The 18,065-nt window shown below is 32.4% G+C and overlaps 1 protein-coding gene and 1 pseudogene across 1 annotated transcript; one reads left to right on the forward strand and one right to left on the reverse strand.

The window, feature by feature from the left end:
* Positions 778-2,643, reverse strand: LOC104700530 (probable polyol transporter 3). Its single transcript, XM_010416061.2, has 2 exons — positions 2,415-2,643; positions 778-2,303 (listed from the first exon to the last, which is right to left on the reverse strand). The coding sequence occupies exons 1-2, from the start codon at positions 2,530-2,532 to the stop codon at positions 904-906; spliced, it is 1,518 nt and encodes a 505-aa protein (XP_010414363.1). The 5' UTR covers positions 2,533-2,643; the 3' UTR covers positions 778-903.
* On the forward strand, positions 6,686-13,397 carry LOC109128613 (annotated as a pseudogene).

Consider the following 18,065-nt stretch of genomic DNA (forward strand, 5'->3'; position numbering starts at 1 on the left):
TATGATTACAAAATATATTAGTTACATAAGATATTTTTAATGATATTTCTTGCATATCTTGTGTTTTAGAGAGTACTTAGAAATAAGTTGAATTTAGATATATTTTATATATCCATTAAAATAAATTTGAATTGATTTTATTTAATTTCACATATCTTATATATTAATTTACTTTATATTATGTAGGCTATAATGAATGCTTTATTATTTTAAAATACCTTTTAAATTAATTTAATTTTTATTTTAAATTGTTTTTCAAAAATTAAACTGGATTTATTTATTTGTTTATACTGTGACAAAAATATGCACAAATATTAACTGTAATTTCCTTTTCTTGTTTTTTTTCGTTTTTTCCTAAAATATTTTTAAAAAATCAGAAAATTAGATATGATTTATAATGTATTTAAATGTTTTCCTTATTTAATTTTGATGTATATGTTTTCCTTAATTAAATATTCTAACCGATTAAGATTTAAGAAAGATTATGGTCGATTAATAGATAATAAATATATTTGAAGAGATAGTCGGGTCAACTAATCGTGTATTAAATGACTTGCATGGGATCCCACTTAATTTGAATGGTTAGAAAATTTTAACTACCAAAACAAAGTCATAGTCCAAAAGTTGGTCCATGAGTACTTCTGCTTTAATAGTATAGATAAATATATTTAAGAGATTATTAGGTCAACTAATCGGGTATTAAATGATCTGCGTGTATCCGACTTAATTTAAAAGGTTAGAGATTTTTATTGTAATGATATACTAATGTGTGAATAATTATTGATTACCAACATTTTTATTTAAAAACTATCAAAACAAAGTTATAGTCCAAAAGTTGACTCATGCTATAAAAAAATGCCAAATTATTCTATAATATAGCTACGAATCTATAATAAATCTAACCTAATTACTGACTCTCTTAGTTTGAATCTCTAGTCCATCGCGATCACCACGAGGACCCCCACCACCAAAAAGCTTCTCCATCTCCTCCAATGGCACTCCTTTCGTCTCCGGCAACATAAAAAAGAAGAACCACCATGCCGCCACCGCTATTCCGGCAAACACGAAGAACACGCCGCCTGTCGTGATCGCCTTCGTCATCGATAGAAAACTCATTGAGACCGTCGCATTCATGATCCTATTAACCGCAACGCCTATACTCGCTCCCTGAGCCCTAAGTCTCAACGGGAATATCTCGGAGCTGTACACCCACGTGATAGGCCCAACCCCAATGGAGAAAAACGCTACAAATGCATACGTAGACACGATGCTTAAACTCAATGCCCACGCTAACCGCCCAAATCGCTGAACCATCGTGAGACTTACCGCTAAACTGGTCAGTGCGAAGACCATCCCACCCGTGCTTGTTAACAGAAGCTTTCTCCGACCTACCTTGTCTAGCAAGAAAGTAGCTATTATTATGAAAATGGCCTTAGTTACACCTACACCGACCGTGGCTAGTAAGAGCTTGTCTTTGGAAACTACTCCGGCTTTCTTGAAAATCCTCGGACTGTACAACACGACGGCCTCGATCCCCGTGGCATGCTCGAAAAAGTGTATTCCCACGGCCGCGATCAATATCAAACGCACCGCAGGTCGCGGTTTTATTACCAACTCCATCCACACACTTTTCCCGTGATTCTTCGTAACCCCGCCGCCAACTGCTTTCACCGCAGTCTCTTCCTCTATTTCCGCCGCGATTAGTATATCCCTGAACCGTTCTTCGGCTTCTTCTTGGGTGTTGGATACCAAAACCATTATTTTCTTTGCCTCTTCTAACCTACCTTGCATCACAAGCCACCTCGGAGACTCGGGCATTTTCATAATCCCAAAAGCCAATATCAAAGAAGGGAAAGCTGCGATCCCAAGCATCAATCTCCATCCGAGCTTCAAAGTCAGTTTCCCGAAACAGTAGTTCGAGACATAGCCAAGTAAAATCCCGAGACTAATACAAAGCTCGGGTAAAGAAGTGAGAAAGCCTCGGTGTGAAGCAGAGGATATCTCGGCAGAGTAAACCGGAGCTATCATGAGAGCAAACCCTACACCAACTCCGGCTATACATCTTCCGACCATCAAAACAGCGTAGTTTGGGCTGTAACCCATAAGAACCGAGCCCACTAAGAATATCACGGCGGAGAGAGCAATCGTGTAACGTCGACCGATGACGTCAGAAGTTTTCCCCGCCGTTAGTGATCCGACGAGAGCACAAAGATTCAGGATTCCGGCCAAAATTTCGATTTGAGTGTCGTTTATTTTTAGATCCTCTCTTATAAATATCTGAGCTCCGCTCATAACTCCCGTATCTAAGGACAAAACACAAGAAAGTTACCAGTGAAAAAGATTCATTTATATAATAAAATCATAGATTTTCTTCCATTAAATGATTCTATTATGATATGTAAAAATGTTTATACCATATCCAAAGATGATGGAAATCGTGGAAGCAACAATGGCACAGCCGCAAGCAAATTTATTCATATGATTTGGGTTTGGATCCGACCCGGGAGAAGTATGACCATCAGCATGAACCATGGTGAGTTTTTTTTGTTGTTGTTGTTGGATATTAAGAATAGCTTATTATATCGCTTACATGTCTTTCATAGTATATATACACATAAATTAAGGCCTTGATTGGAATGAAGGAGCATTTTCATTCTTATCATCCAATCAACATTTATTAAAAGAGCATTTAGAAACTCTTATATGCTCTATTCCTCTATGCTCTTAGTTGAAGTATTTGCCAAGCATTTACATCTAATAATATTAATATATGTTAAAATAATTAAATATTATTAATTTATTTTATAAGAATAGAAAATTATGATTTCATAAAAAATAAATTTATTTCTTATAGATAATATTTATAATTAACATACTACTGTTATTTTTAAAATATAATAATTTATTTAATACATAGAAAACATTAAAATTTAAAATAGAAATGTAGATATAATGTTTTTTATATATATTTTTGTTTTATTTTAATTTAATTTGTTATTTTATATATTTAAAATTTATTATATATATATTCTTTTTAATAAATCTATAATATTTATTAAATGTGTGCAAATATATTAAAATGTTATATAGCAATTAGTGAATATATATTTTCTAATAAAACATATTTAAATTTTAATATTTAGTTAATATAATATATAATCAATCCACCAATCAATTAATCATAACATATAGCTTATATGCAGCTTAATGCTAATGCTGCATAATGCTAATGCTCTACTATGTATTGTTCCAATCAAGCCCTAAATAAATACATCGACGGTCCACCACTTGGATCTCTATAGTGGGAAATGACGATCAGAAACTTCACTGTTCCACAATCCACAGTGTTCGTGGGTGCCCACGCACTCTGGTACGAGAATTAGATTTCTCGAAAATATATAACTTGTGATTTATGAATTTTCCTTAAGATTTTGATGTATGATACCTGGGAAGTATTTCCAACAAAAAAAAAATTGAAACAAATTCAAATCATTTTTTTTTTGCTAAGCGAATTTAGAATTCAAATCATTCACCACAAGTTAAAATGAAGTGGAAGCATAGTTAAAGGATTTAAAAATAGCGTATGTGCTACGAATATTTGATGATTAGAGAATAATATATCTTACCGATTAAATGCAGGTATTTTGGAGATGCTAATATGCTACTTGTAAAACAGGTTATTATAGTTTTGCAAGTTAATTAGGTATAAAGTTGTTCTCGACCAGTGAGTGCATGTAAAATAAAAATCGTAGGTCGTATATGTGAATATTCATTCATTATTGTTACATATGCTAGGATAAGATTATATCCACCATTTCTAAATTGTAGGTCATCAAATTTAATACGATAAGATCAAAAATATTTCTAATTCGATATAAAAGTCTCTATCTTATTCACTTTCGGCATTTTCCTGATCTATGTTCAATAGTGGCGTAAGCTTTAAAGATTCTTTTCCACATTTGTATAATTTGGTGAACTAAAAGTATACGGTGCAGTTTTTTTGTTATTCATTTGGTTTTTTTCTTTTCTTATCGAGGTCTAAGATTAAACTTGTTTGGTGAAATATTCCTAGGGCACGTCATGGAAAATCGTTACCATGAAATCTCATGTACTTTAGAAAGACAATAACTTATTTCAGAATTCTATTTCTTACAAATCAATTGATATAGTATAAAAATTAAATATACAAAATAAGTTGAAAATAAAAGAGGCCTAAAGTAATTAGTGTAATTTTTTAGATGTCTAAATCTGCTGAAAGTAAAAATTTACACAATTAATATGATCAATTAAAAAATATAAACAGAATGTAAATATGGATAACCATATATAATAGGCAAAAACCTAATATTGGGGATTTGTATACAACTATACATCAACTCTATAAATGCTCAAACGTGACAAACCCCATGTAAAAAGTAAACTTTTGATTTGATTCCTTGCAAGTTATATCTGGTGAGCTGAAAAAAAAGAAAGATACGTACGTGCGTGGCAAAAACATAGTTTAATTTGATCTCATTTCTAAAAGATCATATAGTATATACTATAATGTGAAAAACTTAACTCAAACAAGTAGGCAAATTGCATACTTTTTCACTGTTTAATGGAAAGGCATATATAGTCGCTATCAAAAATCAAAAACGAGAGATTAAATGAAGTTGTTGGGTAAGAAATGATATACGTTCAACGCACAGATCTTTGGTTTAAAAGGTAGAAGCGATCAGTAATCAGATTAATCCGAACCTTGACATACATTTTAGTCCGATGCTGATTGATCGTGTGACAAATTAACAAGACCGATCAATCATTTAGGTCAATGATTAAAGTAAAAATCTTCTGGAAGAAGAGGAAGAGAAATTGAAAGTGATATTGTCTGTATTAGTTAGTTAGGATACATTTGGCCGACACAGCCAGAAAGATAAGTTTGGGAACTTTCCGATACAACTGATAACTTGGGTAGGTTAGATCATCATCATATGGGCAGGTCTTATTTATCTTTACTTTATTCAAAAGTTTCACCAAAAATATAAACACATTATTCTTTATTTGAACCATGTGAACACATTTCCATTTTGAAAAATTTCTAAATTATAGTTAATTAAAGTATCTCTTTTTTATCTAGCTCTAAAACTATAGCAATTTTTAATTGAACTATTAGAACATAACGAAACTGGAAACTCACGCGCGCAATAATGCATAAGTTACTCTATCATGCACATGAGAATATTATGTTTTTCACCTAATATTACGAGAGTAATGATCAAGTTCTTGAATAAAAATGGACAAGTTTTTGTAATTTGTTTTTCCGAAAGAATACTAACATCATATAAGTTTTTAGATTTTCTACTTGAAGGACAAACGTAAGACCAAATTAAAGGTACACTTCCAATTATGTTCACGTCAATTATAAACACTTCTTTACTTTATTAGTTATTTATAAATCTATACAATATTCAATAACTTTAAAATAGTTATATTAGCATAAAATTCAAATACTATTAAAGAAAATATACTAATAAAGAATTATGTATTATACTCAAAACTAATGTTTTTCTAACTAATATTAAGTTAAATAGTTATCAATTCTCCACATATGTTAAAGTACAACCTTAATCAGCTACAATATCTAATATATAAAGAATATATTATTAGCGACACTTAGCATATGTATATCATACCAGCTTACCTAACAATTGAATTCATAGTGACTTATATACTTAGCATTATTACCACTATTTGTGATACTCTATATACAAAAAAAACTATTGTGGTGTCATGGTTAAGAATCCGATATTCTCTTCTTCTTTTTTTTGTGTATTTTTATTTATTTATTTTAGGTTATTTCTAATACTTTTTTTGTTGGTAAAATGTAGATTTTTTTCTGATTTTGAAATTAGTCGGCAGTCCTTTTTAAGATTTAGTTATTTGGTAACAAAAATATTTGTAATGTATTTATAATGGCTAGTATATGTAACAATCATATAAAGGGAAAAAACATTGTAAGTGGGAGGAAAGTGATGGACGCAATTCAGAATCGAACCGAGGCCATCAAAATTGGCCAAATTATATGTTTGGTACGATTATATGTGGCATGGTGATATAGGTCTTGAAAATATTGGGACACGTTTTTGTTTTTGTTTTTTTTGGTAATGTTATTGTGTGTGTGTGCACATAATGCGGCAGTAATTGGTAGGTAAAAGATTATTCTCATTTAAATAGATATGTAATTAGTTAACTACGAGATTGTAAAAGGTAATTTATTCGTAGTTGATATAGTAGTTTTGGTTCAATCCTTATAAGCGTTTTCAATATTTTAAAAGAATATAGTTCAAACTGAAATGTTATTTTGGATGAGTTCCAACTCCAAGGTAGAGGAGGACGACAAATTTGGTTGCACAAAACCAAAAAGATATCCATAACAACAACTGGTGGTGGAATAAGACTTGACACATGATACTGCTGATTTGTGTACGTGTTCCGATTTGTATACTTTTAATTAATAAAAAATATCATGAACTGTAAAAAATTTATTCAAACTGCCATTTTGTTCTTTTTTTTTTTCCACACTGCCATAACTTTCACTTAAAAATAGATAATTGCTCTTTAATGAATACTATGCTGTTGATAAATAAAATATTGATGATGGACAAGATGCATATGATAAATAAGATGCGGATGATAAAAAAAAATGAGGATGATAAAAGAAGATGAGGATAATAGACAAGATGTGGACGATGGACAAGATGTTGATGATCGACAAGATACGAATGATAAACAACATGCGGATGATAAACAAGATGCAAATGATGAACAAGATGTAGATGATGGATAAGATGTGGATGATGGACAAGATGCAGATGATGGAAAATATGATATGGAGAAGGATACCAATGAGAAACTCAATCTTCCACATCATCTTTTGCTCTACCCGCCTCGGTGGATATAGGGCCCGAAGGATACTGAACTATCGATTATACAAAAAAGGGTGAAATCACGAAAAGGAAACAAACCGTTAATTTTCCAATCCCTCCCGTGGAAACTCATATTTAGACGTCTTGAAGCTCTGCAAAATTTTTTGTGACGATCAGATCTCATACAAACCTGCAATCAAGCCCCAAACACCCGCTTGTCTCAATTCGTGACTTAGAAGAAACGCTCCACGAAACTGTAGATATCTGATGGAGGATTAACTCAAATTCGATTCCGCAAAAAGTAGCATCTAAGGAAAACATCTTAGCTACAACCATACCAAAAATCATTATCTTAGGAAACTATTTAATCAGTCAGACCTTCCTTCTCCCAAACCATGTCAGTTCAGTTTCCTTTCCTTCTTTATAAGACAAAGTGTAACGCCCGCAAAACCAATTTCTGGAATTTTTAGCCGTTTTTGACAGAGAAGCAGAGAGAAGAAGGAGAAAACGTTTTTGAGAGAGATTTGTGAGAGCTTTTGCTGTTCTTGAGAGATCTATTGCTGTGGAGTGAAGATATTGTGTTAGGAACGAAGGAGAAGGCTTCTAAGTGTTGGATTCGTCGTTGTTGAGTGAGAATCTTCCTGCAAAAGAGGTGAGTGCTTGACCATGGCTGATCTAAGCCTCAGATCTCTGTTGTTTTGGCTGTTTCTTTGTGTTTTGTGGTGTTTTGCTTGTGTGGGTTGGTTGTTTTCATGTTTCCATAGGTTCCTGAGAAGTTTGGAAGAGTTTGAGAAGGTTTGGAAGCAGTTTGGAATGGAGGTTCGTCGTTCGGCTTCGTGCAGATCGATTCTGCGAAGGTGGTGTCGGTCGACACCATGTTGGTTGAGTGTTGGTCGACACCGACCTAGTGTTGGTCGACACCAGTGACGCGTTAGCGTCGGTCGACACCGACTTAGTGTCGGTCGACACCAAACTTAACCGAGTCTTGTTTTCCTGGTTTGTTGTGTTGTTTGTGTTTTGGTTGTTGGCTTTAATAATAGAATCTCAGTTGTTTGTGTGTATAACCCAGTAGATGGGAGGATGGCCTCACTGAGTGTTTATTAGATACTCATGCATCTCAATTTGTGTTTGCGGTGCAGATAAAGGCAAGTGTGAACGTGGAATCAAGGCGATGAGGAGGAGGATGATCTAGGGTCTCATTTGTGTGTTGTTGGTTATTTATGGTTATGTGTTGGAATCTTGGTTAGAGTTATGTTAGGTTGTTGGATAGAATGGTTAGGAATGTTATTGTATTAATGATATGTTGGTTTGGTATTGTTTGTACGTTTCCGCTGTGTAAGATGGTTATGGCTGGTTTAAATGATGTTTTTGTGGTTTAGGTTGATTTAATTAAGTAGTATGGGATGTTTAATTATATATTGTATTTTTAAAAAAAAAAACGGGTCGGATCAGGTCAATTGGTGACAACTTGTCCTGTGGGAAGGTTGTTAAAGGGTGGGGACCAGGGTTCGAGGAACGCCTGGCGCACCAATAATCTACTGGTGGATTTGGATGAATAGTTCCTGTCCACAGTGAGGGGTTAGGATCGATGCTCTGCAGGGCCAGCTTGGAGTCCGTTTGAGCGGCTAGCGGTAGGCTAGCGGGGTCCACGGACGGTCCATTGGGGCAGCTAGCGGTGGACTAGTGGGTCCGCGGGACGGGTTGCCACACAAAACTTTACCGACCTCCTTCTCCGTCTCCTTCACACAAAATCGACCAAGAGCTCTCTCTCTTTTTCTCTGAGCAACCAGTGTCGACAATCCACAAAAAAAAGGAGAAGGAAACGTCACTTTTAGAAGAAAAAAAAACTAAGGGTTTTGGTTTAATTAAACCTTGGTATATTCCACACATCACAAATTCTAATCCTGGAAAAAGAATGTTACAGTTATATAAACTAAAAACTCAGTAAGAATCTATTTTTAAGACATAGAGTACAATTATACAGTATTTAATATGAATTTGTTTCCATATTTTTTAATCTTTTATTTATTTTAACAAGAGTAATTATATAATGTATGTCTTATATAATACATACATTTTATATAATTTATCCACTATATATTAATAGAGATACATTTTTAAAAAATATGGTGATGTGTCGTCGCCGGAATGCTCGAGACAAATTTTAACAAATAACTCTCATTAGTTAATACTAATTATATCCTTGCCATTATCGAATTCATTCGAAATTTATAAAATAAATTAAAGCTATTTGCTATTTCTTAACATCTACTTTTATAAATATTTCAATATTAGTATTATAAAATAAATGTCTAATTAAATTAGTAAAAATAGTAGTATTTGTATATTTACATTTAAATTCCGAAATACATGTTTTAAAATATCAAAATTTCAGCCATTTAATTTGAATGTATATTATACTTGTTTTAAAAAAAATACAATTTTTTTTTTAAATGATTAATTTCTTCTGTTTTTTAAATAAAGTCCCAACAAATTTGGATTACATAATTGTTGATTATTAATAGTAAAACTCTAAATATTAGTTAAATATTTTTAATTACTTATAAATCCCATTTCTGATTATTCACAATTTATATTGTATTTTTCCTAACACGTATAAGTTTAAATTTAAAATAATACATTTTAACACGTTAAGTATTTAGGAATCCATCAAACAATAAAATGATGTAAAATTTTGAATTAAATAATTTAAAAGTATTAAACTGTTTTATGTTGATTACAAATCGTGGATGAGTCAGATAATAATTTTATTCATTAAAACTTTATTTGAGTCGATTTATTCGACAAATAGTGTGGGTTGTTACCTAGTTAGATGTTTAAAAAGAATATGATAAACCACATGAAACTTGTGAACTTGCCAACTGCCACAGACATAACCGATCAAAGAGTGTATGTCAGTAGTATACAGAAATTTAAAAATGTTCATTTGCCACTGCTCCCCATATATGTGAGACAATCCCAGTATTTTCAATCTAGCACACATTTAATGTCATGGTGGAAAATAAAGACAAACTAAACAATGATAAACTTTAAATGTTGCCTTGATTCTCAAAATTTTTTTTGATAAAATGTAGCATGACAAATAGATTTTACATTGCCTCTCTTAATCAACATTTAGATATTGTCATATTTCTAATATTTTTTTTTCAACCAAACATAAAATTAGAAAATAACTCCAAGGTTGGTTGCTCAAACCGGAGGATAAAAGTTTACAAAAGAAGTCTCAAAAGATAATGATCTCGAAGAATGAGCCAGACAGTCTGCCCGTACGTTTGACGTCCGTGGAATCCTCGAAAGCATGAAGGACGGGAAGGATGGTTGGAGAAGGCGGGCCAATCGTCAGGAGACTGCACCATCGCCACTAATTCTGAGATATTGCTAATCTTAGGGGAACAATTCTTGGGTCTTTCTTATTTAACCTTTAGAGATTGTTAATCTTAGGAGGACAATTCTTGGTCTCTTTTATTACTTATTAGCACCAACCAACTACTAAATAGTAAATAATATATATATAAATTGAGTTAAATTTGCAATTGAAAAAAAAAACTAAACACACCATAAACTAACTATTTACTTGCCAGTGTATATTTTGTAGTAAAATTTTTATTTTTATAATATTATAATTTTATTAGGTATTTGTTTAAAATAAACTAAGTGGACAGAATTTGCAAATCTAAAAATGAAAGGGCTATGATGAAAATTAAAATAAAATGGAATATATTTGAATAATTTATTTTATAATAAGAAATATAGCCAACTATTGGAACAAACTTATGTTCTACTTTTAGAAAACTAGGCTTTTAGAGCAAAAATAAAGATAACTATTGAAGATGGTCTTATATGATATGAGCCTATATAAACGTTGAGATTTAAATGACTTTTTTTTTATCATCAATCTATTACATATTTCTAGCATGGTGGAAAATCTATATATATATTTTGCAAGTACATTTTGTAAAAAAACCTTGGAGTTCTAAACTATTTACAACCCTATACATTTGACATTTATTGTTTATTAAGAAATTTAGATATTAATATTTATTATATTTGACAAAATTTCCTAAAATCACTCCCTAATAAATCCCAATTACCATTTTCCAATTTCATTCTCTCCTTTCATCCTTGTATGATTTTTGAAAAAAATAGTTTTGTTATTACATAAAACATATTTATAATTTTTTCGCATATGTTGCAAAGTTAATTTTTTTAAAACATACATATATTACTCAATCGATTTTTTTAAAAAGTGTATGTAGAACGTTCCATATCGGGTAAAAAAAAATATACAATGGTTCAAAACCATTATAAATAGGACTAATATGTTTAACGGATGGGGTTTTATGGCGAGACGGTTTGGGTCGATATTAGTATATATTTAAAAAATATTAATTTTGGTGCTACAACAAGGGTAAATCATCACTTTATTATTTTGTTAACATCATCAATATTATAATATTATATATATTTAAAATGATTAAATTATGATTATGTAAAAACAAATTGTCGTGCAATATATCACAGGTTAAATCATATAATTAACAATCAAATACAACTATATAAATACAATCTTAAACATCAAATAAATCAAATAAAATTAACTAACAGTTACAACTTTAAATTTAATAATTTTGGTAAAAAATAGTTTCGTGGTGTACCAAGAATTAAAATCTAGTGTAAATTAAAATAATATCAAGAAATGTAATATATATATATATATATATATAGTGTTATTAATAAAATGTTGGAGATTAGTATATATGTATATACCTACTTGGAGGTGTGATTACATATATATATATGTAGATATCTAAAGGAAGAATCAGTTTGCTTTCCAAATTAAAATTAATATTAACTAGCAAGTTCCAATTTCTGTCACCAACGTTACACTTGTAATGATCAACTTACCAAAATTTGTCATTGGCTTGAGGCTATATATAAGTCATGGAGATGTCAATCAAACAAATCCAAGCCAATAACATAAAATTGTATACGAGCTTTATTGTTGTACATGCATATATGATCCACTCTTTGGGTTTATCTAAAACCATAGGGTTGATTAATTAAATTTGTAAACAAATAAAGAAAATAAATCAACTTCAGAACTTTTTTTCTTTCTAATAGAACTAGAAGAAGTGAATTAAAATTCAGAAAGGATTAAATCTTCTATTACTCTAGAAACAAGGAAATAAACAATGCTACTGTCTACACCGTTGGAGACTCGGCTGGATGGATTGCCAAAGAAGGCTTCTATCACGAATGGGCCAAGGAAAAGGTGTTTTACGTAGGAGACTCTTTGGTCTTCAAATACGATCCCCACGTCAACGACGTTACTCAAGTTTGGGGAGCTTTTCGTTTTTTAATTCTCAAGCAAATAGTTGGTTCATAAAACTACGCGAGAAGTCAGGTCGCAGGTTATGAATTCAAGGTCACCGCCTAATCTCTAAGACGTCGTTTATTTCGTTGTTGTATTCGAAAAGTAGACTATCTCCTACATGAAACAATTTGTCTTCACTCCACTTGTTATAGTAGTCATTGTATTCAGGAACGCTCCATGCTTTAGAATTAGAATTTTGCGATACTTTTTCTCCTAAAGCCGTCTACAGGACAGGACATGATGTGGTTACCTTCACGGAACCCGGAGATCACTACTTCATCAGCTCAAATCAAGCTCAATGCACACTTGGACAGAAGCTCGACGTTCTTGTTGTTCATGACCCATCACGTCCTATTCCTCCACCACCACCGAGCATGATCCTTCCTTCCGGGGAAATCTACAGGGTCGGTGACTCTAAAGCATGGAGCGTTCCTGAATACAATGACTACTATAACAAGTGGAGTGAAGACAAATTGTTTCATGTAGGAGATAGTCTATTTTTCGAATACAACAACGAAATAAACGACGTCTTAGAGATTAGGCGGTGACCTTGAATTCATAACCTGCGACCCGACTTCTCGCGTAGTGTTATGAACCAACTATTTGCTTGAGAATTAAAAAACGATTGAAAGCTTAGCTCCCTCTTAACCCTAATTCTATCTTAGAGATTAAGGTTAATTCTTGGGGCTTGATATTCTCATTAGCATAAGGAGTCCTTTTATAGACCCTAGTACAACCGACCTAAACCTTAATAAGTAAATATTCCAAAGCCTTAATCTAATTATGAAAAGGAAACCTAATAATCTAATAAGTAATAATAAGTTAAGGCTTCATGGTCTACATGATACCACGATCTGTATCACGTAGCCGTGCACAAGACGGGCCATGATCTCGTTACGCTCACCAAACCAGGAGTTCACTATTTCATTAGCTCAAAGACGGGTCACTGCGCGGCTGGGCTCAAGCTTCGAGTTTTGGTTGGACCATTACCCAAATCCGTTACTTTCACCGATTTTCCCAAGAAGATGGATTTGTCAGCTATGGACCGCCTCACAAAGTGGTTAAGCACTTTCATACCCCAGCCCCATCACTAAAGTTTTCGTGTTAATCAGAGTTTATCAAATTACTGGTTCAGTGGTTGTAATTTTGCAAACTCTTTTTTCCTTTTCCTTGTTCCGTTAAGATCCAAGTTTGTTTAGTTCCCGTTTTCAGTACTGATGTAACCTTCTCAGATTTTGATTCATTATAACATAAGGAAACATTACTTAATACAATTTCAGTTTAGTTCTTCCAATGTTTTGTCTCAAGAGTAAAGATCCTGTTATATAGTAATAAACTAATAATAGCCAGAATGTGAAGTTGCATGTTTTTAGCGTTTATACGAAACATAAACGCTATTCGTGTGAGGAAGATAAGAACATGCGATTCACTGATCATGTCATATGGTGATGCTCTGTTCCTAGTTTGTAATAATAACAGTAATTAAAATTTAGAAAAAGAGGTAATTTAGATTACCTCAATTCGGCTACCACCCAAGGCATGATTCTCTCAGTGGTAGACTTCCCCGACCAAGAATCTTCACTTTAGGGAAGATCCCGAAACCAGACTTTTGCGTCTGGTCAAACCAGAGTTGTAGCAACTCTGTCATGCGTCCATTGGAAGCCCAGCCCCAGACTATCATTCTGGTCCGAAGTTATAGCAGAGTTTAGACTCTGCCTTTCGTCGCCCCAGACTACTCTTCAGTCCGAAGTTCTAGAAGAGGGTCTAGACTCTGCCCTTCACGAGAGGAAATTATTTCCTTCTCTTTTCGGGGGTACCAATATCGTTACTCGAACCATGGTGGGACTCCAATATCATGCTGAGTCATCACCACTTTGCTGTCCGAGGATTGGTGATCTTTTCTCTCTTGACTAACTAGTTAATGCTTTTAATTAGCCTTTAAGACCACAACTCAATTCCCGGTTTAATACGGTCCAGTAAAAGATTTTCATAACCAGAAAATTGTTAGGCCTCATCTCATGTGCTTGGAAGTTTTTTGTTATTTTTATACTTTTATCTTTTGTATAAAACAAGATTGTAATGAATAGCTCAACGATAAACAGTGATGTGATAAGCATACTCTGACAGGGATCCGCAACATCACCACTCAAGGGGAATGAGTAAGACATAAACAGTGATGTGATAAGCATACGATCAAGGCTTATATCTATTAGATGCCTCCCAACCTTTTTTAATGATCTCATGTTTCTGGATTCTAGGCGGACAGAGCTCGGCTGTATACGTAACCGTTAAAGTGTTGTGGCTAGAGCTTGTCTCTCAAGCTCTTCTTCTGCCATGTTACCAATTACCAAAAATTAGTATTTAGATATTAACTAAGATCAAACTTGAAGGATACTTTTCCAAAACTTGTTGAAATGTCATTCGTGTGAGGAAGCCAAACACAAGATTCAAAGACCATGTCATTTGCAGATAAGTATGGTGATGCGCTGTTCCTATATTTTTTAGTAGTAACAGAAATTAAAATTAAGAAAGAATTCTCTGTGATAGATTTCCCCTACAAGGAATCTTTCGCTTTCAAACCTTTGCGCCATCCCTGTTGAGACTCCAATATCTAAACTCTATTTAATGTTTCAAAAACATAACTTAAATTCCCGGTTAAACATTTCCATAACCACAAAATTGGTACCTAAGATTTTCAGAGGCTCAGAGCCATAAATAAATTTCTGTCGACGAGGTGCATGAGCATGACTCCTAACTGTACTGGCGTGAGTCGTGACCAATGTGGTGATGGTTACTTCCTCCATGAGGATGCTCTACTGGGTTCATATTCATATGAACACCACAAACCTTATAATCGGATATGACAGATGTATATATGGGTGTAACACATAAGTTGATATTTTTATTACATAAACCTTATAATTGTCTTCAAACGTTCCATGAATCTATCTCTCGTTCTTGAGCTATAATGGATCGTCTAGTCTGTTATTTAAGTTCGTTTGATATGAAGTTAAAAATTAAAACAAACACTAGTCGGCCATGTGGCTGAAACAACAGCTTGACCTCTGAGACGACCAGTCCTCCTATAGCAGCAGTAAGACCAACCTTATGTGGACGAGGTGCATCACGCCTAAATGTACTAGCGTGACCAATGTGTTGATGGTTACCTCTCTACTTGGTTTCATATCCACACCACAAACCATAAGAGTTACTTGTGGTAACCTCTCTACTTGGTTTCACCCGGTGCTTGTGGTACGCGTTACTTTCACCAAAAGTCATGTGTTTTGGTGGTAATTAAGGACTGTCTTTAGAAACCTAGTTGGTTGAGTCGCTCAAAAGTCGATTGAAGGTTAAACACTAAAACTAAAAAGAGGTAATTTAGATTAATTGATTTGGCTACCACCAAAGGCATGATTCTTTGTGATAGAAGATACGGGTGAAGTTCGTATTAGTTGTTAATTGTAGTTATACCAATATCGACACTCAAACCCTGGTAAGACTGAAGACTCCATGATGGTAAGGAATTGGTAACCTTTTCTCTGTTAAGTTAACTAATTTTTAAAATTTTCTAACATGTAACTAAAGACGTATAATTAAATATGGTTGGTTAAAAAACCAGTAGCAAACCAAGAGCGAGTGGCTTATGTAATAAAATTACTCATATGTATATAAATAAGATTCGTTATTAATTCTCAATTAGGTAGTAACCCGTGCTACTACACTGGACAAAATATTTTCATATAAATGTTGAATTCGTAAAATGAAGAAAATTATATTAACACAAGTGTTATAACACATGTGCGTTAATTTTCATTTAAATTAAAAAATTTGAACCTAGACATATTTACTCTAGAACTCGAAGCACCTCTAGTTCTGTCCCATTCTCTCACTTCCTAACTCATTTCATCTTGTCCCTTCTCATCCCGTCTCATTTCCTATTGTCTCATCTCGTATTGTCCCGTTTTCCTCATAATTTTTTTGTCTTATGTTCGTTCTCTTTTAAATAATTACTCGTTTAGACAATATTTACTAAAAGAGATTGGGTAAGAAATTTAGACGGAATACCAGAGTTCTCCGTTAATTTTTTTTAATTTAGTTAGTTGAAATTATCCAAAAAATTATAATTTTCAAAAACTATATAATTATTTTCAAAAATACCCGTATAGTCAATCCTTATCCAAATTAGTGAAAGCTTGATACTTGAATTTATCTATCAATATTTTTTTATTTTGTACTTTAATCTAAAATTTATGTCTTCTTATAAAACAAAAAACTATTCAATATTGTTTTTCATTATTCGAATTTACCCGTTGCAGTTTATATATACTTGAATTTTCTCAAAATTTCTTATTGTTTCTTAAAATATATGTACTTAATTAGTAAATTAAACAGGAAATTATACAATTTTTTGCTGGAAATTATATAATTTTTTGCAATTCATCCATAATAATCAAAGATAGCCCGTGTTTGTTGAAAATATTAAAGTAATTTTGTTACGGGGTGTTAAATATCGTCCAGTCTCATCCCATCCTATCCCGTCCCGACCATCCAATTAGAAATTTTATGTCTCATAACCATTTTATATTAAATAATTATCAATATAATAATGTTATTAATAAATTTTTGTTAATGAACTGATAAAGAGTGGCCGGTTTTCTCAACGTTTCTTGATGAGTCCCAGGTGCTTAGTGCCTCCTTACCTCCTTTTACTTTTTCCAAGATCCTAAGGACGTCCAATGTGAGGGATGATTGTTTAGCTCGTTCTTCGAGAAAGCTAGGGTCTGAAACGATTTTTGTAAACTCTTATCCTCCAGTTTGGGCAACCAATCTAGGAGTTTTATTTTAATTAATGTTAGGCTGAAAAAAAAAATGGTGATCATGTACGGATGTAATATAACTACCGTGAAAATATAGTTTACATATGGTAAGTTATTAGTTAATAGACTAACTTATTTTAGGAAATTAGTTTATTTTCATATTTGTAAACTTTGTAATCACAAAAATTAGGATTAAAAAATTATGAACATAATAGTTTATTTTCATATTTTAGTTTATTCATCAAGTTCATTAATTGAATTAGGGTTATAAGTTTTAGTTGTATAAGGATATCCACTAATACTCGTTACCCGTATTCATTCTGTCTCGGGAAAAGTACCTTTAATCTTAGGGTCGAGTAAAGAGTATTATAATTTTATTACCTCAGAGTAAATGTTGAATATCAAGTATTCATTTTTTTAATATCCATCATATTATCAGACCCTTTATTAAATTCATTACTTGATCTGTAAATACCCATTTTAAAATGTTTATTATATTTACCAATGTATTATAAATAAATCTTAAAGTGTTTTAGAATGACTTTGCAACTAAGAACTATATAGTTTTGAAGTTTGTAATTTTATATTTTGGGAACTATATGTTGAATATATTTCTGTTTTATTTAATTTTATGGGTCAAGAAAGAGTAGTCCCGTCTCCTCTCGAGTATATGTTCTCCCCATTATCCTCATGTGTTTTACATCATGAAAACTGAACGCTAATTTTTGTTTATATGTAGAGAAAGATAAACTTTATGACATGTCTTTAGCCGTAGTATATTTAACAAAAATTCATGATTTTACTTGCAAATCAAGATTATTATATTCTCTATATTAAGTGCACTTAATGATAATTGTTTAAATATAAAATAGAATATTTATTTTTTGTAAACAAATATAAGGGGCTATTATTGGAGAGATGATTTCTAAATCCAAATGGAATTGT

Source organism: Camelina sativa, chromosome 1 (assembly GCF_000633955.1).
Source record: "Camelina sativa cultivar DH55 chromosome 1, Cs, whole genome shotgun sequence".
Classification (NCBI taxonomy): Eukaryota; Viridiplantae; Streptophyta; class Magnoliopsida; order Brassicales; family Brassicaceae; genus Camelina; species Camelina sativa.